Source organism: Mustelus asterias, chromosome 17, assembly GCF_964213995.1.
Source record: "Mustelus asterias chromosome 17, sMusAst1.hap1.1, whole genome shotgun sequence".
Classification (NCBI taxonomy): Eukaryota; Metazoa; Chordata; class Chondrichthyes; order Carcharhiniformes; family Triakidae; genus Mustelus; species Mustelus asterias.
This window is the reverse complement of record NC_135817.1, coordinates 70,187,953-70,214,184: the sequence shown is the minus strand read 5'-3', so window position 1 is coordinate 70,214,184 and position 26,232 is coordinate 70,187,953. Positions and strand designations below refer to the sequence as shown.

At 43.4% G+C, this 26,232-nt stretch overlaps 1 protein-coding gene across 1 annotated transcript in view; it reads right to left on the bottom strand.

Annotated features, from left to right (window-relative positions):
- Positions 1-553: 553 nt before the first annotated feature.
- LOC144506230 (CD166 antigen-like) overlaps positions 554-26,232 on the bottom strand; it is a 44,850-nt gene continuing 19,171 nt past the window's right edge. Inside the window, exons 8-13 of the mRNA XM_078232087.1 lie at positions 25,568-25,703; positions 23,841-23,956; positions 21,784-21,922; positions 14,947-15,073; positions 13,085-13,209; positions 554-2,935 (exon numbers count right to left, since the gene is read on the bottom strand). Of these exons, the coding sequence (XP_078088213.1) occupies positions 13,107-13,209; positions 14,947-15,073; positions 21,784-21,922; positions 23,841-23,956; positions 25,568-25,703 (621 nt within the window). The 3' untranslated portion in view covers positions 554-2,935; positions 13,085-13,106. The remainder of the gene's footprint in view (positions 2,936-13,084; positions 13,210-14,946; positions 15,074-21,783; positions 21,923-23,840; positions 23,957-25,567; positions 25,704-26,232) is intronic.

The window sequence follows — 26,232 nt, the reverse complement described above, 5'->3', positions numbered from 1 at the left end:
TGAATCATTGAGTAAGTGCAGGTTTGAAGGAGAAAAGGAAAACACAAAACTTAATGATCAGATTCATGGATTATTGCAATTTGCCAATAATTCTAGGGTAAGTTCCCAATTTCTCTCTCCACCTTTCCTCCAACCAGTTAGTTCAACAGGTTAAATGGCATTCATCTGCTGTAGTATATCTGATTTTCTCCATGCATACTTTACCCCCAAGGCTGTACAATCTAACCCTTAACTGGATGGTGGGGATTCTTGAAATTTTTAATCTGTTTTGTTCTGTACATCAGTTCTGTGCTCAAAGCATTTTTAATATTTAACCAGTCTGAGTCCAATTTGTGAAGCCCCTATCCTCCACCAAGCTTGAAAATATCTCAGGATTTGTAACTCAATGTAATAGCTTGGTAGAGTTGATTTAAAACCAAACCTGTCCATATATTTAATTAGTAGCTGAGCAGAGCCCTGTACCTCTGAAAACATTGAACATAAACAAGCTTGGGGTAGAATTTTGGTCAGTTCTTATCTCTGAATAAATAAATAAATAATACACTGTAGACCATTTAAAGCTTCAAAACATTTATTTTTTTTAGCAAACTGGAGAGATTAAAGATTGAGAACTGTTTTTGTACAGGGAATCAGGCTAACTAATTTGGGCCACTCCCATATGATCGAATAACTTACACTTCATTTTTATTATGGGGATTTATACTGATGTTTGCACAGCTCCATCCACTTTTCCATGCAACTGGCACGTTTTTTCATCAATGGTGTGGATCCATCTTGAAGGATTAGGAGACATCATTATTTTTCCCCAGATGTGTGTAATTCTGAGACTTGTTCAATCATTTGAGGAATCACCAATTCTTTGTGGAACCTTTAGGTCCAGCTGCTGTAGACTTATGTACCCATATAATAGAAAAAAACATAATACACCACATATCATGGATTAATGAACAAAAAAGTCACTGTCATTTTAAATGACCCAAATTTAGTTAGTTGCCTGCACTGCCAACATACAGTAAATATTCTGCAGAGATAAGTGAATTTCCAAAGGTTCACAACCTCTTTGAATGTGCTACAACAAACATCTGGCAAATATTTTTAAAGTCTAAATCTCACTCCAGTACATGAAATAAGGGGCATCACAGAAATGGAGATTGTAGTTTGCAAAGAAAAATAGCCCATATATCAGGTCACCACAGAAACTAAGTGAATAAATTCCTTAAACGTGCACGTTTTATCATACAAACATCTTGTGTATTCATCAGTCATCCCACAATGTTTAGACATTTAGTACATTTATGGCAAATTAAACACCTGATTAATTGCTAGCTTAGAGTTTTTTTTCAAAAAAAAGTTGATCTGGTCAAATCCTTAGGGAGATCCAGTCAGTGTGCAATGACATTGTAAACACTTTCTTCGGGTGTATTTACGATGCTACACGGCAATCAGAGTTGACTTTTCCCATCCTCAAAATTTTTGCTCATTGTATGTCTACATAATACACAAATGTTAATAAACCAAGTTGCCGAGTTGTCAAAGGGGTTTGCAGAATGCTTGTAAACAAAATAGCTTGATTCCTATTTATTATTTGCATTTGGCCTCGGAAATTTTTCATACCTGCTTGGATACCATCTGTTCTATCTCACAATTTAAGAATGTTATCTGTCGGATGCCTCGGTTAAGATTAGTACAAAAGGATGCATTAATTGAACACGCATCTCTTCCCTTTTTCCAGTTCCATTGGGAGGCACAATGGATGAAAATATGTGGATGCATTTTTCCAACATGATAGTGTGAGGGCAGGGTGATACAGCACTATAAAAACAGACACATTCCAACAATTTGAAATTGGCCATTACACAGAGTGCTTTAAACTGCAACTAGTTTGGTTAAACTAGCAGCAAGGCTGAGACAAGGATCAGGAAAATTTAAATGCAAGCCAGTAATTGATTAGGGCCAGTGGAACCTCCATTATCTGTGCTCTGAGTATCAGCATTTCTGATTATCTATCAGACAATTTAATGGATAAAACTTTGCAAGAGTTGTTGCCCTTTTCCAACAGCTTGTAAATTGCCCAATCTCCCCCAACATAAATAAACTTTGCAACCCAGAATGGTCAAATTCAATACTTGCCAACTTCTCTACCTTCCCATTTCTAGGTGACAGATATGTGTGGTACAGCAAACACTAGGATTCAGTTATTTGCTGGGCATTTGATCCTCGTTGAAGATAATGGAAGTTCCGCTGGAGTCTAACAATGGTTTAACATCAACTCAACTGGTGGATTTCTTGAATTGTTGCTTTGTACCAACTCTTACTAACCAGAATTGCCATGGAAATTAACCTGAAGCTAATATTTTAAAAAATACATTTGAAGTATGACCACATTTAACCCATAAACCAATGCCATAAGGAAATGGCACATGAAAGCATTCACCACCCCCTGGAAAATTATATTAACATTTAAAGCAAACACATCAGTGCAGATATTCAAAACAATGAAACACATTTTTTAAAAACCCTCACTTGTTACAGTGGGGCAATTTATTTATATTATCCCTTCGAGGACTGAGTCCCTTTTGAGTAAGAAATATCTCAAGTCATCTTTTTCTAATATTAGTCATGTGTTGAATCCCAAGAAAAGTTACTGCATGTTGTGTCTGAAAGGGGATAATTACCCCTTGTGTACAACTGCTCAAGTAAAATGCTACTTCAGTCCTCAAAGAGTAACAAACAGTTTCAATGTGTTTCATTAAAAATATTTGGATATTCAGCTGGAGATATTTGTACTTCTGTGTCTTAGAGATAAGGCATTGCCAGTGTTGGTGGAGTGTGGCAATTTCAGCTCACTGCCGATTTCAGCATATCTTACAATTCACTGTTTTCAATGGCAATCGCATCCTTGGCCAATCTGTATCTGAATAGATGTTTCCTTTCCCTAGAAGGAAGGGAAAAGAACAAACTACCGTCATCAAATTGGAAATCGCTATTTGGCATTCGCGGGATGGAGCACAGGATTCTGCAGCATCTTCAGTCAGACATTCTCCTTCACTCTTCCACTTGAATATTAATTGTGCTATAACTTGCTAGAAATGTGGACTGATAATGACAAGGGGAATGGGAAATCTGGGGTGTGGTGGACGAGGCAACCAACTGATTTAAGAATTGAAAAAGAACCAAATGCCTGAGAGGAGGAATTAGCATTAAATCAGGTACAGAAGGAAATTGTGTCTCTCTGTTTCTCCCCCAATCCAAATGAACAGTAAGATTTTTTTTTTAACTACTAAGAATTTACTCCATGCTGGAAATAGGTTTGTGTACCCCTTCTGGAAGCAGTTGATTGGCATTGCATTAACAATTATCATTATTAAAAGGATGCTTGTGCTGTTAAGATTGAGCTCTTAACTTTCATGCAAATCCTGAAAGTTCATTAAAAAAAAACTGGGAGGCTAAGTGCGAAATGTCATTTGGGCCAAGTAAATGGTGCCACAGCGTAAAACAAATACATTAAGCCCTTACTTAAAGTTGTGGTTGAGTTCATGAAAACCAAGTGAAACAACTTTAAATGAATAGTGGGTTTCCATAGCAATCGATAAAGCTGGAGTTTTACTTAGAAGTTCTTTCAGACATTTCTTACCTATGTACAAGTAGAAATACTGTACCAAACATATGCAGCATTGTGTATTTCTAGTTTACAAAATATAATATATCACCAAACATAAAAGAATTAAACAGTTGAATGGTTTTTAAAAATTATAATACTCCCCATGTACAGTACTTTTCATCAATAAGGCTCCATCAAGTGGCAGAAGTTGGTTAGTGCAGGTAGTAGCTGAAGCCCAGAACTACCTTCACTGATCAACCTCCAGCATTAGATGAAGCCGAGGACTTGTGTAACTGAAGAACTAGAACACACCCAGGAGTTACTAAAGAACAGACCCCGAGGACGAAGGAAGAACAGAGGCTGGGAGTGAATGGTGAGAGACAAAGGCCGGGAGGGAGTTGGCAAGACCAGGAGGAAGAGGAGTTAAGGGCAGAAGCACTGTGGGAAAAGTCAATGTAGCAGTGAGTGAGCAGGCCACAAAAGAGGTAGCCTAGCAAACAATAAAGTGAAACTGAAAGTCCTAAGCTTCATCTAATGCTGGAGGTTGATCAGTATAATCCCTACAGTGCTGGAGGAGGCCATTTGGCCCATCGAATCTGCACCAACCATAATCCCACCCAGATCCTATCCTTGTAACCCCATTTACTCTGCTAGCCCCCCTAACAGTAAGGGGCAATTTAGCATAGCCAATCAACCTAACCCGCACATCTTTGGATTGTGGGAGGAAACCCACGCAGACACAGGGAGAACGTGCAAACTCCACACAGACAATAACCCGAGCATGGAATGCATCCCAGGGTACTAAAAGAGATGGTGGAGGAAATAGCAAATGCACTCGTGGTAATTTACCAAAATTCGCTGGACTCTGGCGTGGTTCCCGCAGATTGGAAAACAGCAAATGTGACGCCACTGTTTAAAAAAGGAGGTAGACAAAAGGCGGGTAACTATAGGCCAGTTAGCTTAACTTCTGTAGTAGGGAAAATGCTTGAATCTATCATCAAGGAAGAAATAGCGAGACATCTGAATATAAATTGTCCCATTGGTAAGACGCAGCATGGGTTCATGAAGGGCAGGTCATGTTTGACTAATTTGGTGGAATTCTTTGAGAACATTACATGCGCAATGGACAATGGGGAACCTGTGGATGTGGTGTATCTGGATTTCCAGAAGGCATTTGACAAGGTGCCGCACCAAAGGCTGCTACATAAGATAAAGGTGCATGATGTTACAGGTAATGTATTAGCATGGATAGAGGATTGGTTAACTAACAGAAAGCAAAGAGTGGGGGTATTTTTCTGGTTGACGATCAGTGACTAGTAGTGTGCCTCATTGTTCCCAGGAGCAGGCTGAGGGTAAGAGAGTTGGTTTTCTGACTTTAATTAATTATTCATTTTTTCAGTTAATTTTGGGTTTAAAATCGGAGGTTTTTTTCAAAACCGGAAGTAGGGCCAGGAGAGGCTTGGGGAAGTTTTTGGAGGGTTTAAAAGCGCACCAAAGTATACAGCGGGCAGCATCGTAGCGGGCAGCAGAGTGAGTGGGAAGTTGAGTGAGCTGTCAGGGCTTTGGCTCACAGGGCTTGGACGAGCAGGGGTGAGTTTTTGTTTCCTTACATTCTTATTAACTTTTCACTGTCTTACTTGACATAAAGTGTCCAGTATGAGTGTGAAACCAGTGTGTTGTTCCCAGTGCAGGATGTGGGAGGTCCTGGAGGCATCTGGCCTCCCGGACATCCACATCTGTGAGGGGTGTGTCGAGCTGCGGTTCCTGAGGGACCGTGTTAGGGAGCTGGAACTGCAGCTCGAGGATCTTAGGCTGATGAGGGAGAATGAGGAGGTGATAGACAAGAGCTATCATCAGGTGGTCACACCAGGGCCACGGGAGGAGGCCAAGTGGGTGACGGCCAGGAAGGGTAAGGCTAGGGTGGTTGAGAGCACCCCAGTGGATTTGCCCCTGCACAACAAGTACTCCTGCTTGAGTACTGCTGGGGGGGACAGCCCGCCTGGGGGAAGCAGCAGTGGCCGTGTCTCCGCAGTGGAGTCCAGCCCTGTAACTCAGAGGGCTAAGGAAAAGAGGAGGAAGGCGGTATTAATCGGGGACTCGATGGTGAAGGGGACAGACAGGCGTTTCTGCGGAGGTAGGCGGGATTCTCGCATGGTGGTCTGCCTCCCTGGGGCCGGGATCCAGGATGTCGCTAGTCGCGTCCCGGAAATCCTGAGGTGGGTGGGAGGGAGAGGAGCCTGAGGTAGCGGTACATATTGGTACCGCTGATGTGGGTAGGAAGGGAGAAGGGGTCATGAAAAGGGAGTACAGGGAATTAGGGAGACAGCTGAGAAAGAGGAAAGCAAAGGTAGTAATCTCAGGATTACTGCCTGTGCCACGGGAAGGTGAGGGCAGGAATGGAGTGAGGTGGAAGATGAATGTGTGGCTGAGGGACTGGTGCAGGGGGCAGGGATTCAGGTTCCTGGACCATTGGGACCTCTTTAGGGGCAGGGGTGATCTGTATACAAAAAACGGGTGGAACTTGAATCACAAGGGGACCAATATCCTGGCCGGAAGGTTGACTAAGGCTACTGGGGAGAATTTAAACTAGATAGGTTGGGGGGAGGGGAGCTAGAAGAGTTGACTAGGATCAAGGAACTAATTGATGGGGGGGAGGATGCAGGGGTAAGGGGAATTACAAAATTAATGGTAGAGGAGAGGGAGGGTGCAAGTGAATGAAGGCGGTAATTTAGATAAGGGAGTAGAGGGAGAGGGTGTTCGCGACTCATCAAAGCGGGTCCAGATAAAAGCTGGAATAAGGACACTTTGCCTGAATGCACGAAGCATTCGGAACAAGGTAAATGAGTTGATGGTGCAAATCAGCACAAGTGGGTACGATCTAGTGGCCATTACAGAAACGTGGCTGAAAGGTGACCAGGACTGGGAGATGAATATCCAGGGGTATCAGGCGTTTAGGAAAAGGTGGTGGGGTCGCGCTATTAATAAGAGATAATATCAGGGTAGTACTGAGGGATGACATAGGCTCTGAGGAACAAAACGTGGAATCATTATGGGTAGAGATGAGGAATAGTAGAGGGAGAAAGACACTAGTAGGTGTGGTATATAGGCCCCCAAATAATAATGTTGAGGTAGGGAGGGCTATAAACAAGCAGATAAGGGATGCGTGTAAAAACGGAACGGCAATAATCATGGGGGACTTCAACATGCACATTGACTGGCAGACTCAAGTCGGTAAGGGTGGAATGGAGGAAGAGTTCTTAGAATGCTGTCGGGATAGTTTCCTTGAACAGCACGTTACGGAACCGACGAGGGAACGAGCTATTTTGGATCTGGTATTGTGTAACGAGGTAGGTAGAATTAAGGAACTTATTGTGAAGGACCCTCTTGGGTCTAGTGACCACAATATGGTCGAATTTCTGATTCAGATGGAAGAGGAGAAAGTTTGGTCCCAAACCAGTGTCCTCTGTTTGAACAGAGGGAAATATGATAGGATGAGGGATGAATTGGCTAAGGTAGACTGGGAGAGCAGGCTGGCAGGTAGGATAGCTGAGGAACAGTGGAGGATTTTTAAGGAGATCCTTTTCAGTTCTCAGCAAAAATATATTCCAGCAAAAAACAAGGATTGTAAGAAAAGGGAGAACCAGCCGTGGATAACGAAGGAAATAAAGGAGAGTATTAAAATAAAAACAGCTGCGTACAGAGTGGCCAAAAATAGTGGAGAAACAAGTGATTGGGAAAAATTTAAGAAAAAACAAAGAGAGACTAAGAAAGCGATAAAGAAAGGAAGGATAGACTATGAAGCTAGGCTAGCAACTAATATAAAAAATGATAGTAAAAGTTTTTATAAATATATAAAAAGGAATAGAGTGGCTAGAGTGAATGTTGGACCCTTGGAGGACGAGAGGGGGGAGTTAATAGTGGGAAATGAGGATATGGCTGAGTCTTTAAATAAGTTTTTTGTGTCGGTCTTCACGGTGGAGGACACAAATAGTTTGCCAAATATTAACGATAGAGGGTTGGCAGCAGGAGAAATACTTAATACAATTAATGTTACCAGAGAGGCAGTGCTGGGTAGACTAATGGGACTGAAGGTGGACAAGTCCCCGGGTCCGGATGGAATGCATCCCAGGGTATTGAAAGAAATGTCAGAGGTAATAGTGGATGCGTTAGTGATTATTTATCAAAACTCGTTGCATTCTGGGGTAGTGCCGGTTGATTGGAAAATGGCTAATGTTACGCCGCTGTTTAAAAAAGGAAGGAGACAAAAGGCGGGTAACTATAGGCCGGTCAGCTTAACGTCTGTAGTAGGGAAAATGCTGGAATCCATTATTAAAGAGGAGATAGCAGGGCATCTGGATAGAAATGGTTCGATCAATCAGACGCAGCATGGATTCATGAGGGGAAAGTCGTGCTTGACGAACATGTTGGATTTTTATGAAGATGTGACTAGGGCGGTTGATGGAGGAGAACCGGTGGATGCGGTGTTTTTGGATTTCCAAAAGGCGTTTGATAAGGTGCCCCATAAAAGGCTGCTGAAGAAGATTAGGGCACACGGAGTTGGGGGTAGTGTGTTAAAGTGGATTGGGGACTGGCTATCCGACAGGAAGCAAAGAGTCGGAATAAATGGGTGCTTTTCCGGTTGGAGGAAGGTAACTAGTGGCGTGCCGCAGGGATCGGTACTCGGGCCGCAACTGTTTACCATTTATATAGATGATCTGGAGGAGGGGACGGAGTGTAGGGTAACGAAGTTTGCAGACGACACAAAGATAAGTGGAAAAGTGAATCGTGTGGAGGACGGAGAAGATCTGCAGAGAGATTTGGACAGGCTGAGTGAGTGGGCGAGGATATGGCAAATGGAGTATAACGTTGATAAATGCGAGGTTATACACTTTGGAGGAAATAATAACAAATGGGATTACTATCTCAATGGAAACAAATTAAAACATGCTACCGTGCAAAGGGACCTGGGGGTCCTTGTGCATGAGACGCAAAAGCCCAGTCTGCAGGTACAACGGGTGATCAAGAAGGCAAATGGGATGTTGGCCTATATCGCGAGGGGGATAGAATATAAAAGCAGGGATGTCTTGATGCACCTGTACAGGGCATTGGTGAGGCCGCAGCTGGAATACTGTGTGCAGTATTGGTCCCCTTATATGAGGAAGGATATATTGGCATTGGAGGGAGTGCAGAGAAGGTTCACCAGGTTGATACCGGAGATGAGGGGTTTGGATTATGAGGAGAGGCTGAGGAGATTGGGTTTGTACTCGTTGGAGTTTAGAAGGATGAGGGGGGATCTTATGGAGACTTATAAGATAATGCGGGGGCTGGATAGGGTGGAGGCGGAGAGATTCTTTCCACTTAGTAAGGAAGTTAAAACTAGCGGACACAGCCTCAAAATAAAGGGGGGTCGGTTTAAGACAGAGTTGAGGAGGAACTTCTTCTCCCAGAGGGTGGTGAATCTCTGGAATTCTCTGCCCACTGAGGTGGTGGAGGCTACCTCGCTGAATATGTTTAAAGCGCGGATGGATGGATTCCTGATCGGTAAGGGAATTAAGGGTTATGGGGATCAGGCGGGTAAGTGGTACTGATCCACGTCAGATCAGCCATGATCTTATTGAATGGCGGGGCAGGCTCGAGGGGCTAGATGGCCTACTCCTGCTCCTATTTCTTATGTTCTTATGTCAATCATAGGACCGCAATTGTTTACAATTTACATTGATGATTTGGAGTTGGGGACCAAATGTAGTGTGTCAAAATTCACAGATGAGTGGCAGAGCAAAGTGTGCAGAGGACATTTAAAGTCTGCAAAGGGATATAGATAGTCTAAGTGAGTGGGCGAGGGTCTGGCAGATGGAGTACAATGTTGGTAAATGTGAGGTCATCCATTTTGGTAGGAATAACAGCAAAATGGACTATTATTTAAATGGTAAAAAATTGCAGCATGCTGCTGTGCAGAGGGACCGGGGTGTCCTTGCACAAGAATCACAAGGAGTTGGTTTGCAGGTGCAGCAGGTAATTAAGGCGGCAAATGGAATTTTGTCCTTCATTGTTAGAGGGAAGGAATTTAAAAACAGCGAGGTTATGTTGCAGCTGTATAAGATGCTGGTGAGGCCACACCTGGAGTACAGTGTACAGTTTTGGTTTCTTTACTTGAGAAAGGATATACTGGCACTGGAGGGGGTGCAGAGGAGATTCACTAGGTTGATTCTGGAGTTGAGAGGGTTGGCTTATGAGGAGAGACTGAGTAAACTTGGACTAGACTCATTGGAATTCAGAAGAATGAGGGGAGATCTCGTGGAAACATAAGATTATGAAGGGAATAGATAAGATAAAGCAGGGAAGTTGTTTCCACTGGCTAGGTGAAAGTAAAACTAGGGGGCATAGCCTCAACATAAGGGGGAGCAGATTTAGGACTGAGTTGAGGAGGAACTTCTTCACACAATGGGTTGTGAATCTGTGGAATTCCCTGCCCAGTGAAGCAGGTGAGGCTACCTGATTGAATGTTTTTAAGGCCAGGATCGATAAATTTTTGAACAGTAAAGGAATTAAGGGTTATGGTGAGCGGGCGGGTAAGTGGAGCTGAGTCCACGAAAAGATCAGCCATGATCTTAATGAATGGTGGAGCAGGCTCAAGGGGCCAGATGGCCTGCTCCTGCTCCTAGTTCTTATGATGTTATGAGCCGGGAATTCAACCTGTACAAACCAACTTCTGCCACTAGATTCACCTATTTCTGGGTTTCTCAAATGCTATCAGGCTTTCTCATAGAATCACAGAATCCCTCTGGTGCACAAGGAGGCCAATTGGCCCATCGAGCCTGCACCGATAGCAATCCCACTCAGGCCTATCCCCGTAACCCCATGTATTTACCCTGACACTAAGGGTCAATTTAGCATGGCCAATCAACCTAACCCGCACATCTTTGGAGTGTGGGAGGAAACTGGAGCATCTGAAGAAAACCCACGCAGACATGCTGAGAAGGTGTAAACTCCACACAGACAGTGACCTGAGGCTGGAATTGAACCCGGGTCCCTGGCACTGTGAGGCAGCGGTGCTAACCACTGTGCCACCGTACCTACGCTTGTGGATCCTTATCGATCAAAAGCAATACTGGAAGTATTGTAATTTTTAAAAAAAATTCAACTGTACATTGTGTTTCTTTTATATCTGGTGATGTATTATATTTTGTAAGCTAGGAATACAGAATGCTCACATGAATGGATATATTGACTGTTAAAATGAAACATAATCCACAGCATATCTCTTCATTCCTCGAACTTGCCAACTAATTTGTACATTCATAATGGGATGTGTCACTTGTATATCCCAAGTAATATGTATGTACATATGGATGGGAGAACTGCACAGGGTCAGCTTTGTAAATTAAGGGTCAATAGTAGGATTACGGACTGTGAGGTGTGTTCTGGGAACACTGTTAAAGGCTCTGGATTTTTATCCAAGGAATTAACGGTTGCCGGTTGTAAAGTAAAACACTGGTAAAAACCAAAGTGTGTAGTTTGTGTACAGTTTGAGCCTATAACCCTCATAGCTAGCTTCTCCTGGACTGGGTCAATAAGTCAAGCGCAATTAAACTTATCAGGTTATGCAGATTACAAAGTACATGTTCTGTACTATTTTAGCTGATTTCAAAGGGTTGCAGTAAAGAGCAACAATTGGCCTCAGCCTTCCTGGTGTAGGGAGCAGGAACAATTAGCTCATGTTCTCCTTCCAAAGTTCGTTGCTGCATTGGCAAAAGCTAGAAAGGTTGCAAGTGTGAAAATTGCCCCGCGGCAGTAAACAATAACTGTACAGCCCATTCTGTCCTCCTCCAAATAGTCCAAAACCACTCACTCTTTAACCATACATGTTAAAAATAGCTCCTTTGGTGAGGTATCAAACAAAGTGTAGGAGACATGGCATAGTTCCCCAGTCAATACCTTCAAAGAGGAGGGAAAAATATTGGAATTATGTGGACTTGTTTTACAAGCCAACGCTGAAAAACTCAAAACTAGTGAATGGTTAAAAAAAAAATCCCGACATTTAAAGACTAAAGTCTTGCTTAATATCCGTTCTAGCCAAGTCAATGCAAAGTGGGTAATCAGGATTATATGGAACAAATTGCAGGAAGCCAGTAACAATGGTCATTTCCATGGCATGTGGACATGTCAACTGGGGTTTCTAGAATTTGGAAAGCAACCCAAACTCAACTATGTTGTAGTTGAATATGGAATTCAAAGAATATTAAGCAGAACAGTTAAAGAGTTGAGAAAATACTGCTGTCAAGAAATTTGAGAGTGAAGACAATTATTCTGTTTTTCATAGTTGATATTACATCCCCTGTGCGATGTCAGAATAATTCCTTAGAATCATAGAGGTTTACGGCATAGAAACAGTCCCTTCGGCCCAAACTTGTCAGTGATTTTTTAACCACTAACCTAGTCCCAATTGCCCGCGTTTGGCCCATATCCCTCTATGCCCATCTTACCCATGTAACTGTCTAAATGTTTTTTTAAAAGACAAAGTTGTACCCACCTCTACTACTACCTCCGGCAGCTCGTTCCAGACACTCACCACCCTCTATGTGAAAAAATTGCCCCTCTGGACCCTTTTGTATCTCTCCCCTCTCAACTTAAACCTATGCCCTCTATTTATAGACTCCTCTATCACTGGGAAAATATATTGATTATCTAGCTGATCTGTGCCTCTTATTATTTTATAGACCTCTATAAGATCACCCCTCAGCCTCCTACGCTCCAGGGAAAAAAGTCCCAGTCTATCCAGCCTCTCCTTATAACTCAATCCATCAAGTCCCGGTAGCATCCGAGTAAATATTTTCTGCACTCTTTCTAGTTTAATAATATCCTTTCTGTAATAGAGTAACCAGAACTGTACACAATATTCCAAGTGTGGCCTCACCAATGTCTTCAACAAGACGTCCCAAGTCCCTGTATGCTTATATTTTTTAAAAATGTAATCAGCTCAGAGTGTTTGGAATGAAAGAGTGTAGATGTGTGAAATCAAAAGTGCAAACATAAAACATAATGACATGCAATTCATATGCAAAACGTGTGGAATTTAAAAAAAAATTCAAGGGAATATAGCAAATAAAACCATTTGTAAAGTAATTTTAGGCTCTTCTCATAACTTTGCTTTGGAAGAGCAGAATAATTATTCCCTTACTATCCACTTGTGTAAATAAATTTTGTAAATCATATGACAATTATTCCAAAGGCATCATGATAACCTCACTCTTCAGTCTTGGGATTTGGATGACATCCATAAACTGCTTGAGCATTATTCTTCAGGTTGCTGATGATGCTGAAATGAAATTATACCTTCAATACTTACCCTCTACCTATTATTCATTTCAACATACAATGGCACTTCTAGTGTAATAACAGTGATGATAGCTAATGTAGCTGTGCGATTATAGTTAATTTATTAGGAGTGGCTGGAGTGCTTTTGTGTTTTGTGGAGAGCCATACCTGGCTTATTGAGACAACGTGGTTATACAGCTGAGGAACCTGATGTATGGTTGTTATCTCCCTTATTTATCTTCTTGATCTCATCAGCAGTGCCTCTTTCATTGGTTTTGGTTTTTGATGTTGGGCTGTTAGAGAATCACATTGCAGAGTCAATTTCAATTTATATTTAAAGACAAAAGAAATAAACTTTTGCTGCAGCAATGCTACCATTATATGTCCACATTTAGAACAGAAAACATAAAACTTATATAGCACCTTTAATGTAATGGAAGATTCCAAATTGCTTCAGAGGAGCATAATAAAACAAGTATGGTACTGAGCTAGTAGGTCAGATAGAATCCCTACAGCGCAGGAGGAGGCCATTCGGCCCATTGAGCCTGCACTGACAATCCCATCCAGGACCTATCCACGTAACCCCACAAATTTACCCTGCTAATCTGCCTGCCACTAAGGGGCAATTTAGCATCGCCAATCCACCAAACCCGCACATCCTTGGACTGTGGGAGGAAACCGGAGCAAACCCGGGAAGAACGTGCAAACTCCACACAGTCAGTCAACCGATGCCAGAATTGAACCCGGGTCCCTGGCGCTGTGAGGCAGCGGTGCTAACCACCGTGCCGGCAAAGACTTGAGCAAATAGGTAGTTTTTAAGGAATGTCTTAAAGGAGAAAAGTGAGGTAGGAAGGCAGAGAAGTCCAGGAAGGGTATTCAGAACTTGGGGCCTGAGCAACTGAAGGCACAGCCACCAACGGTGGGGCAATTAAATTTGGAGATGCACAAAAGGCTAGAATTAAAGGAGTGCAGGTATCGCAGAGGTTTGTTAGCTGCAGGAGATTGCAGAGATAACGAGGGTCAGTGAGGCCTTGGAGGGATTTAAAAACAAGGATGAGAAATTTAAAATCAATTTGTTGCTTGACCAAGAGCCAATGGAGGTCACCGGGCACAGGGATGATAGGGGAATGGGACTCGGAGGGAGTTAAGACATGGACAGCAGTTTTGGATAACCTCCAGCCAGGAGTTAGTTGGAATAGTTAAGTCTAGAGTTAACAAAGGCATTAACAAGGATTTAAGCAATCGTTGAGCTGAGACAGGGAAAACGCCAGCTGCTGTTGTGGAAGTAGAAATCAGTGATCTCAGTGATGGCACAAATTAGGTCAGAAGGTCATCTCTGACCCCAGTTTGAGCTGCCGACCACATACCTTCGCCATCAATAAGATCGCTGATTTCTATCTTCGCAACAGTACCCAACCCCACCCCTGCCCCAGACCAACAGCTGCCGAAATTCTCATTCAGGCTTTTGTTAACTCTCGACTGACTTTTCCAATGCACTCCTCACCGGCCTCCCACATTGTGGAGAGTCCACCACAAACTGGAGATGATTCAAAACTCTGCTACCCATGTGTCTATTCGCACTAACTCCCATCACCCCAGCCACTGATTTACATGAACTCCCTGTCAAGCAACGCCTCCATTTTAACATTTTCAACCTTGTTTTCAAGTCTTTCTATGATCTAGCCCCCCCCCCATGTTTGTAATCTCTTCCAGCCCCACACCTCTCTGATACTGGTGCTCATCTAACTGCAGCCACTGTTCCACCATCGGCAGACATGCTTTTAGCTGCCTCAGCCCTCGGTTCAGGAATTTCCTCCCTCAACCTTTTTAACTCTCTCATTCCTCCATTCAGACACTTATTGAAACCTACGTCTTTGACCAACCTTTTGGACATCCACCATGACATAGTCTTGAGTGGGTGCGGTCAGATTTTGCTTCATAACGGACCTGTGAAGTGCTTTGGAATGTTTCATGATAAAGGAGCTACATAAATACAAGCTTCTGTTACCAGTTGGTATATTGCTGAATACCTTTTCTTTTTGTACAACCAGTAAACCACGCCAGCGATGACTGCAGTTATTAGTAGGCCTACGATGACTCCCACTATCACCTTGGCCTGGTCATTGCCTTTGCTGCTGTCACTCTTATTGTTTGAGTCTGCAGGAAGAAAACATTCCAGTCAGATTTATTAAGTCACAATATTCAACTAAACTTGTAAACCAATTGGACCGTACCATGATCCGATGTGGTAACAATTGTCATAACGTGGGTTCCTTGGATGTCACATGAGATCTTGAGACTTGTATATTTGAACGTGAACCATTTCTTGTCAGTCTTTAATGATCCCAGACTGAGATCATGCATTGTGCTGCTACTGCCATGGAGGTAGGTTGCTTACTTAGTGTTGTTTCTAGACTGTTCCCTGAATTTATCATCTATTACCATGTGACTCTATACATCATATCATGGCTGGAGCCTAGGGTAGAGTGTGTAGATATTCTAGTTCATCTCAATGTCAAAAAGGAGGACGTATTGGGCATCTTAAAAAGTATTAAAGTAGATAAGTTTCCAGAGCCTGATGGGATCTACCCCAGAATACCGAGGGAGGCAAGGGCAGAAATTGCTGGGGCCTTGACAGAAATCTTTGTATCCTCATTGGCTACAGGTGAAGTTCCAGAGGACTGGAGGATAGCCAATGTTGTTCCATTGTTTAAGAAGGGCAGCAGGGATAATCCAGGAAATTATAGACCGGTAAACCTTACGTCAGTGGTAGGGAAATTATTAGAAAAGAATCTTAGGGACAGAATTTACTCACATTTGGAAACAAATTGACTTATTAGTGAGAGACAGCATGGTGAAGGGGAGGTCATGCCTCACTAACTTCATTGAGTTTTTTGAGGACATGACGAAGATGATAGATGAAGGAAAGACAGTGCATGTTGTATACATGGACTTCCGTAAAGCCTTTGACAAGGTCACAGTAAACTGGTACAAAAGGTGAAGTCACATGGGATCAGAGGAGAGCTGGCAAGATGGATACAGAACTGGCTTGGCCATAGAACGGTAAGTAGTTGCACAACACCAGGTTAAAGTCCAACAGGTTTATTTCCAGCACTACCTTTTGGAGTCTCAAGCTCCTTCATCAGGTGAGTGAGGACTTGTGTTCACAAACAGGGCATATACAAACTCAATTTACAAGATAATGGTTGGAATGCGAGGATCTGACCATTATCTTGTAAATTGAGTTGTGTCTTTATATGCCCTGTTTGTGAACACAAGTCCTCACTCACCTGATGAAGGAGCTTGAGACTCCAAAAGCTAGTGCTGGAAATAAACCTGTTGGACTTTAACCTGGTGTTGTGAGACTTCTTACTGTGCTTTCCCCAATCCAACGCTGGCATCTCCACATCTTGGCCGTTGAAGACAGAGGGTTGTAGTAGAGGGGTGCTTTTCTGAATGGAAGGCTGTGACTAGCAGTGTTCCACAGGGATCAGTTCTGGGACCTTAGTTGTTCATAGTATATATAAATGATTTGGAGGAAAATGTAGTTGGTCTGATTAGTAAGTTTACAGACGACACAAAAATTGGTGGAGTTACAGATAGTGAAGAGGATACAGCAAGATATAGACCGGTTGGAGACTTGGGTGGAGAAATGTCAGATGGAGTTTAATCCAGACAAACATGAGGTAATGCATTTTGGAAGGTCCAATGCATGGAGGAATTATACAGTAAATGGTAGAATCCTTAGGAGTATTGACAGGCAGAGAGATCTGGGTGTGAATGTCCACCGATCACCGAAAGTGGCAATGCAGGTGGATAAGGTAGTCAAGAAAGCATACGGCATGCTTGTCTTCATCGGTCGGGACATTGAGTATGAAAATTGGCAGGTCATGCTGCAGCTGTACAGAACCTTAGTTAGGCTTCATTTAGAATATTGTGTACAATTCTGGTCGCCACACTACCAGAGGATGTGGATGCTTTGGAGAGGGTGCAGAAGAGGTTTACCGGGATGTTGTCTGGTCTGGAGGGTATTAGCTATGAGGAGAGGTTGGATAAACTCAGTTTGTTCTCACTGGAATGACGGAGGTTGAGGGGTGACCTGATAGAGGTTCACAAGACTGAATGACATGGACAGAGTAGATAGTCAGATGCTCGTTCCTAGGGTAGGAAAATCAAGTACTAGGGGACATAGGTTTGAGATGCGTGGGGAAAAGTTTAGAGGAGATGTGCAAGGCAAGTTTTTTACACAGAGGGTGTTGAATGTCTGGAATGCGCTGCCTGGGGAGGTGGTGGGAGCAGGTACGATAGCGGCATTTAAAGGGCAACTAGACAAATACATGAATAGAATGGGAATGGAAGGATATTGACTCTAAGTGCATACGGTTTTAGTTTAGTCAGGCGTCATGATCAGCGCAGGCTTAGAGGGCTGAAGGGCCTGTTCCTGTGCTGAACTTTTCTTTGTTCTTTGTATACGCCGTTCCCATGTTAACCCTTGCTCTGCTGAACACCGTTACATTACAATGGTATGGAGGCACGTATCCATCTTTTCTCTCAGCAATACTTACAATTGACCCAATGCAATGATTCTGTAGCTGAATGTACCGATCAATATGGTGCCAGTTTCTAGAGGTCAGGAATGCCTTGGCCCCAAACAGGGAGCTGCAAAATGCCATCATGAAACAAGAACAGGCCTGCAGTTGGCTGTTTCCGTTCCAACAATGCTGAATTTGGCTCATGTCTCACTCCAGTACAGACTCGTGTGGAGACATTGTCATTCTGAATCCCTGCCAGCCTTGGCCACAAGTTAAATCTCCTCCCCCATTTTCCATTATGGAGGATGAGAGGTCAGAAAGAAAGATACAGGACTTGTTGAATTTAGCTGACAGAAGTGTGGAGAAGGTTAAAGTTTATTTATTAGTGTCACAAATAAGCTTACCTTAACACTGCAATGAAGTTACATAAAAATCCTCCAGTCGCCACACTCCGGCACCTGTTCGGATGCACCGAGGGAGAATTTAGCAAGGCAAAGGGAGAATTTAGGGGCGGCGCAGTGGTTAGCACTGCTGCCTCACAGAGGCAGGGACCTGGGTTCGATGCTCATTTTGGGTCACTGTCTGTGTGGAGTTTGCACGTTCTCCCTGTGTCTGTGTGGGTTTCCTCCGGGTGCTCCGGTTTCCTCCCACAGTCCAAAGATCTCTGGGTTAGATGCATTGGCCATGTTAAATTCTCCCTCAGTGTACCCGAACAGGTGCCGGAGTGTGGCGACTAGGGGATTTTCACAATAACTTCATTACTATGTGAATGTAAGCCTACTTGTGACTAATAAATAAACTTTAAACTTTTAAACAATGCATCTTTCGGACTGTGGGAGGAAACCGGAGCACCCGGAGGAAACCCACGCACATACGGGGAGAATATGCAAACTCCACACAGACAGTGACCCAAGCCGGGAATCAAACCCGGGTCCCTGGCGCTGAGAGACAGCGGTGTTAACCACTGTGCCACCGTGTCACCCCCAAGGTCACTTGGGTACTGGTAGTGGTTAGGTAGAACTAAAGGAAAAGCATATTTCAGCAGGGAAAGTAAGTGACCTTGGTAATGAAGAGAATGCAGGATTTGGGGATCAGGATGGCATGACTTTGCACAAATTGATTCAGCAGAAGCAGGTTTCTGGGGAAGGAGCAGATTTAATGTGTTGGAAGGGAATATATTGCTGGGTTATGGGTTGGCTCTGTTGGGGCAGACAGGAATTGACCAGTTGATGATGTTTGGCTCTAATATTCTATACTCAGATTCAGAAATGAAGAATGCACAGAAAGCAAAATGTTTGATATGGTGCCCAAATGGCCCTCTGCTCTCGAGCATTTCTCTACACACCATGACATCAGAGGTCACAGTGCACAAAGGCACTTTTCTAAATGCCACGGCGGAAATTCTCCCGTCTCGCCTGCCACGGGAATCGTAGCAGGCGAGAAAGAAAGTTTGACAAGACCATTGAAAGATCCATTGAGCTTGGGTGGGAATTTCCAATGGCCGGAGAATCAAGAAACTAACACCATCATGAAAGAACGATGGGAAAGGAAAAAAAAAAGAACTTGGCCTAAAAGAATGAGTGAGGAACCCAGGCAAAGTATGAATGGTACCAGTGTTCCCAATGAGAATGAAGTGGAATATCATTCCACTCCGTACTCCAGTCATTCCATAACTTGACAATGTAGCAAATTGTATATTTTTGACAGTCCAGTTATAGCTGAAATGACATTCTAGTGCCTACCTAAAGGGTCTTGTTCAAGACTTGCATCCAACGGTTCCTCGAATCGCACTGAAAAATGCAAAAATAAAGACACAATAATTTGAACCCATGGAATCCATTCCTGAAGGTTTGTTCCAGCTCCTTAATTTTATGGCAGGAGAGCTGGAGAAGGTCTGTCCTTCAAGGTAGTCACTCACCTCTAGATAGATGCGAGAGGCAGCTCATAGGACAGAATCAGAAACAGACAAAATAGAGCAAACACTTGGTGAACAACATTGTGGAGTCAATTTTGCTCAGAGCCAAAATATTAATGGCTTTAACACTGAAGCCTGAGCACTGTACATAAAGTAGCACGTGTGAACAATCCCTTGTCAAAAGCAGGAGAGACAACACGCATCTTCAAAGAAATTAGTGAATAAAATGATGCAATGAAAATGGCTCCTGTACATTGGGAAGGAGGGAGGGGGGATTTTGCAGCCATGTTCCCTATGGGCGCAAAATCCTGTGAGTCAGGGAACGAGGTTCTTGCTGGTGAGATCTTGTTTCCCCATTTTTTGCACCCCCTCATTGGTGATGTAGTGAGATCCCATGGCACAGCCCCTTGGCGCAGGTTGGTACTGCTCCATGGTCAGGGTGGCAGTGGCTAACTCTGTCGGGGAGCGGGACTTCTGGGGAGGCCCATTGCGGGAGATTCCCCTTATGTGTAGTGGGGAAGGCCAATGCCTGTGGAGGTTGGCAGGGGGAGTGCCTCTGGATACTTGGGTGGTTGGTGGGGGTCTGCTTGCCCCAGTGCTTGGGGAGTGGTCCTCTTGGGGAGCGGGGGGATAGGAGGAGTATATTTTAAACATAGATCTTTCGACACATCTCGGTGGAGCCAGCCTTGCCGGTGATATCAGGCCCTGCCCTGCCAGAATGATGGTGTAAACCACATCTCCAGACTCTCTGTGCACTAAGTGCCAGAAAATCTGGTGTGAAAAACTCAGCTGTGTTTCCGGAGAGAAACTTGCCAGTTTGCACTCAGAGCCTGACACTCTTGACAAATTTTGGGAAAATTAGCCCATTCCAACCACTGAATATGCAAAGTCGTTATTAAAAATAAAGCAACAAATCACTGTAATCAGTTGACTCTTTCTGCAACATCAGCTAGATAGTGGATCTGAGCAAGAATATGAAACAGCGAAGACAACTGCAGCCTTTTGCAGTGTAATTGTGCCTTCAGTTATCACTTAGCACAGGAAAAAAAACAAGTGTGACTTTCAGAGACAACAGAACAAGTTTATTACTGTGCCTCAATTAATGTTTCTGACACTTTTTGAGCCCAATTTACAATCAAAGCAAAAACAGGTTGTCATCAAGGTCGTGAAATGTGGGGAGAAGAATCAAAAGGCAATGGTCAAATGACATCAAGCATGGCTTTTAATAACCTGCAGCCTGTAGGAGATGGTAAAAACTGGGCAAGGTAAGGCAGATCACAGTTTTGAGGTCCGGGAACAGACTAACGTAAAGAAAGAGATGTTATGCTGAATTTCAATGCGACGAAGCAGCAATATGCTTGGAAAGAACACAAAATGTTTACAAGTGTAAAGTCGTTGCCAATATGGATAAAATAAGAAGAAACAATGTAGCAATAAAGTTGGTGAAGGAGAGTGAGAGAGAATGTGTGTTCCTTCTGGGTGGATTCAAATAGTCATGGAAAATGCTCCAATAATGTAAGAAAAGGTGTCTCAGAGATGTTCTGCATCAAGCTGAAGCAGACACCTTAAATCTCTGGAGAGATATCACCAACGTAACCTCCGCAAAATCCTACAGATTCACTGGCAGGATAGGCGTACCGATGAGAGCGTTCCCTCCCAGGTCGATATCCCCAGACCAGCTGAGATGGGTGGGCCACACTGTCTGTGTGCCCAACACAAGACTCCCAGAAACAAGTGCTCTACTCTGAGCTCAGCAATGGCCAAGTGATCACTAGGAAGGCAGAGGAAAGGCTATAAGGACACTCTGAAAGTCTCTCTGAATAAGTGCAACATCCCCACTGACAAGTGGGAATCGTTTGCTCTAGAACATAGAAACTGGAGATGAAGCATTCGCATAGGTGCCAACCACCCCGAAGGTAACCTGGTGAAGTATGCAGAAGCCAAGCGAAAAGGGAGCACAGAATCCAGAGCCTCCCACCCAGCCATCTCATGAAACATCACCTGCCAAACCTGCAGCTCCAAGATTGGACTACTCAGCCACCGCAGAACCCGCTTCCCCGGAGTGGAAGCAAATCATCCTCGCCCGAGGGACTGCCAAAGAAGACGACTATCTTACCCCTATCTCAGCACAGGGTATGTGGAATAGACAGCTTAGCTCGCCAACATTGAAATACATGGACTGCGAGAAAACATTCACTGTCCTTTAACTAATTGAAAATGATTATCAGAAGTTTCGGAAACACTCTCCACAGTACAAATGGAATACTATTGCTAAATATCAAAACATTGCAGGTGATCTTTTATTAAGCAAACTGATATAGAACATTGAACATTACAGCGCAGTACAGGCCCTTCGGCCCTCGATGTTATGTTCAATAAGTTTCACTCACTTTATTTGAAAAATGTTGCAGAATACTCACTGGCAGTTAGATTCACTGTATCTTGATCCTGTCCATGGGGGTTTATGGCTGTGCATGTTACTGTAATGTTCTCTGAAGGCTTGACTGTTATCCTGTGGTTCCATTGTGATCTTTTGTCCTTCACTGGTTCATCTCTAGACTGCAATGAAAATATTTCTATTTCTCATTCAAATTAGGGAACTGCAATTTTTTTATTGTGGGTTCTGAAAATCTAGGGCAAGACTATGGAGAGAAGATGTTAGGCCTCCGATTACGGATCCACGCTCAACAATAGAGTGGGTCACACAATTGTAGTCTCATCTTTGTCCTGCCCCTGATCTAGCCAGGCTCCTTGTTCCATAGCACAGGATTGTTACGTTTGCCTTACTGCCATTTCACATTTGGGATCTGGGTTCAAATTCAGCTCTGAATGATGAGATGAGCATTTCTTTGTTTTATTAGATATTTGATAAGAGTTTGGGAAAGCTCCACTCAATTTCTATTGTTGCCACAGCAAAAATCTGTACATTATTGGACAAATATCTTCAGAAAGACCCGAAAGGAAACTTCCTCATGAAGCATTTGGTAAAAAGCATTGCACAATGTAGAACTGAAACCTACAGTCCAGGCAGATTTGGTCAGGGTGTTATGATGATTGTACAATTAGCCTTGGGAAAGGAAGAGAATCACAGAAATTCAATCACAATTCCCTCTCCTGGTTACTACCCAGTGAAACAACACCCAAATTCACACATGGGCACTGGGCATTTCAATGAAGTATTCAAGGTGGAGTCCCAGAGGCGCTGGTAGTCATTCTGTTCCTAAATTTCCTTTCTTTGTGTGTGACCCTGGACAATGCTCTGTTGGGATTACAGTTCTGAACCATTCCCCGCTCTCTGATTTTAAAGGGAACACAGAATATTGTTCCAATAGACACTTAAGACAATTTATATATGTTTTCAGAAACAAGCTTTTTGAAGTAATGTGTGTAAATTTTGCTAATATAGCAAACGGAGGAACTTCAGTTACAAGTGTGTTATTAACACTGAACAATGTAACTTCAAAGCACATACATAATTATAACTTTGTTTCTAAAAAAGTGCTTCATCAGTGATTCTATTCTTCGATCTGGATAACTCATTTATCCAATCAGAGTTGGCACGGAATTTTAATATAATCCCCAGCGGATAAAATCGCCGAGATACAAAATGAAATTTTTCCAAATGAACACTGATAGAAAAAGCGATCATTGTGGAATATCCTCAGATTTAACAGAGGGGTTTATTTTCTGCCTTCGCGCAGCTTGGGGTGCTCTGCCTGCTGTCAGCGCACTGCAGAAATCTGGATGCTGTCCGCACGATCTTCCATTCACTTTAAATGGTCAGAAAATCACCTGCAGCGCACCTGACCTTGCAGCGCGAGTGGGTGAGGCCTCCCACTGGCAGTCTAAAGTTGGAAAATGACACCTTTGATTTATAAAGTTGTAGAATAGAACGGTGCAGGAATGGCCCATCGGGTCTGTACCGGCTCTTTCGAAGAGCAATCCAGTCTGTGCCAAACCCCAGTCTTTCCCCATACCCACTGCAATTACTTCAACCGCTTACCCAATTATCTTTTGAAAGCTGCTATTGAATCTCGACATTTCAATCCTAACCACTTAGGTCGATAATGTTCAACCTGTCTCTTCAGTTTATTGAACCTTTAGCCAATTTTCTTTGTTACCCTTACGTAAACCCTGCATGATTTTAAAAACCTTTATCAAATCTCCTCTTGGCCTTCTCTGCGATAAAGGATAACAACCCCAGCTTCTCCAGCCCATCCACATGACTATTTCCTTATTCCTAGAACCACTCTAATAAATCTCTTCTGTCCTATCCCAAAGCCTTCACGTTCCTCTTAAAGTGTGGTGCCCCGTATTGGACACAATACCCCAGCTAATGCAATGGTTTACATAGCTTTAGTGCAACTTCCTTGTTTGTGAGCCTTCCTTATAAAGCACATGATCCCATAATAAACACTGTTGGCCACAATTCTGCTTCAGATGGAAGTCAGAGGACATCTCCCTCTCTGTCACTTACAGATGTTCCATTGATGCTCCACTGCACAGTGGGCTTGGGAAAACCTTCCACGACACAGCTGATCACTTTAACATTGTCCACAACCTTCTTTGTCAATTTGTTTATCCTTGGCATTCCTGTAATAAAGAAGAAAGTGGTTTATTGACAAGGCCAACTTGAACAAACATAGGAATAAGGTTTTTGTCGTCTTTGTCCGAGTGATAATCTGGTGGGGCGGATTGATGGAATCCGACCAATTCCTCTGAAATTGTTGGAATGAAAATCAGGTGGGTTCAATAATAGTCACATGACCCTCACGACCAGATTACTGCTCTGGTGATGCAAAAGAAACTCTAACCCATAGAAAAAGTAATCCACTTGGCTAACAACTCGGTCAACTAGTTATTTAACAGTCTAAGCTCCCGGTGGTCCACTTGCCTACAACTTATAGGGCGTTTAATGTGTCTGACAAAAGGGGTATCCTGACTCGAAACGTTGCCTCTATTCTGAAGTTTATTTATTAGTGTCATAAGTAGGCTTACATTCACACTGCAATGAAGTTACTGTGAAAATCCCCTAGGCGCCACACTCCAGCGCCTGGTTGGGTACACTGAGGGAGAATTTGGCATGGCCAATGCACCTAACCAGCACGTCTTTCAGACTGTGGGAGGAAAACGGAGCATCTGGAGGAAACCCATGCAGACACGGGGAGAACGTGCAGACCCGGCACAGACATGGGGCGGCAGGGTGGCACAGTGGTTAGCACCAGGGTTCAATTCCCAGCTTTGGTCACCGTCTGTGCCATTGACGATGCTAAATTCTCCCTCAGTGTATCCAAACAGGCGTCGGAGTTTGGCGATTCAGTGATTTTCACAGTAACTTCATTGCAGTGTTAATGTAAGCCTACTTGTGACATGAATAAAAAAACTTTAAACAGACAGTGACCTAAACTGGGAATTGAACCTGGGTCTCTGGTGCTGTGAGGCAGCAATGCTAACCACTGTGCCTCTCCACAGATGCTGTCAGACCTGCTGAGATTTTCCAGTGTTTTCTGTTTTTGTTATGCGAATAAAATTAGGTTCTTTGAAAATTCATTTGGTAAAAGCCCTGCCTAGCGTCATGTTTGGTTCACAGACACTAGGGAAGGGTTCAACTTCAATTCCAAGTCAGGGCTGACTTAACAGGTCTCATCCATGGTGTTACTATAGGTGCCAAAACCGGCCTCAGTGCCCGAGGACTAGGGAAAATAACTCTTGACTGTTGTTGAGTGATCCTGGAAATTATACATATGGTTGTTAGATGATGGCAGGATTACACTCAGCTGTAGTCCCATCTAAAGTCACTTGGGTGGCACGGTAGCACAATGGTTAGCACTGCTGCTTCACAGCGCCAGGGACCTGGGTTCGATTCCCGGCTTGGGCCACTGTCTGTGTGGAGTTTGCACATTCTCCCCGTGTCAGCGTGGGTTTCCTCTGGGTGCTCCGGTTTCCTCCCACAGGACGTGCTGGTTAGGTGCATTGACCCGAACAGGCGCCAGAATGTGGTGACTAGGGGGGATTTCACAGTAACTTCATTGCAGTGTTAAGATAAGCCTTACTTGTAATAAATAGAGTGGGATTCATAGTGAGGTCTTGGAAAATGATTGGTACACACTGAACAATAAATCAGAATTACTGCTTTCAAAAAGGTAGGGAAGAAGTCAGAGTAAGTTGGACCTGAATAATGCCACATCAATGCATTTATTTTACCTTCCACTCGTACATTCACTGTTTTTTCTCTCTTCATTTCCTTCACTTCCTTTATTTTGGCTAAACAGGTATAAATACCAGAGTGCATGTACTGCAGTGACTCCACCGTGAATGGATTTGGGAAAACCTTGTTTCTCTGAAACACAGAAAGAACATATCAGAAACATACTGTATTAAAACCAGCCCAGAAATTTTGGAATAAAACAGAAGTTCAAGGTGTTGCCACAACTCAGAGCGGAGCACCACCAATAAATCAACCACCAAGCTCTGTACCATCATCATTTATACAAAATGTCACTTTTCCTAGACAATCGAATGCCCTCAGCAAGATTCTTACTCCCGCTCTCCGTCAATGTGGTGCCAAACCTCACAGCTGCCTCATCAGGATTGCAGCAAACACTTGGATCCTTTTGCCAATTCAATAGACCTGGTTTACTTGTCACGGTCCTCGTGGAGGAGATTTGGCAAAGAGAAGAAAGGCTAACAAACCCTCTGGAGTACTTGGTGACAGGTATTTGAGACCAGGTCCTTCCCGCTCTGAAACAACTTCCTCCTTTACTAAAAGTCTTCATAGCTTGACAGTATATCTCACTTATGAGCTGGGGAAAAGTTATCCACTGTTGCCTGGGAGTTATGAACTATGAAGATAAATGGTTTGGACATAG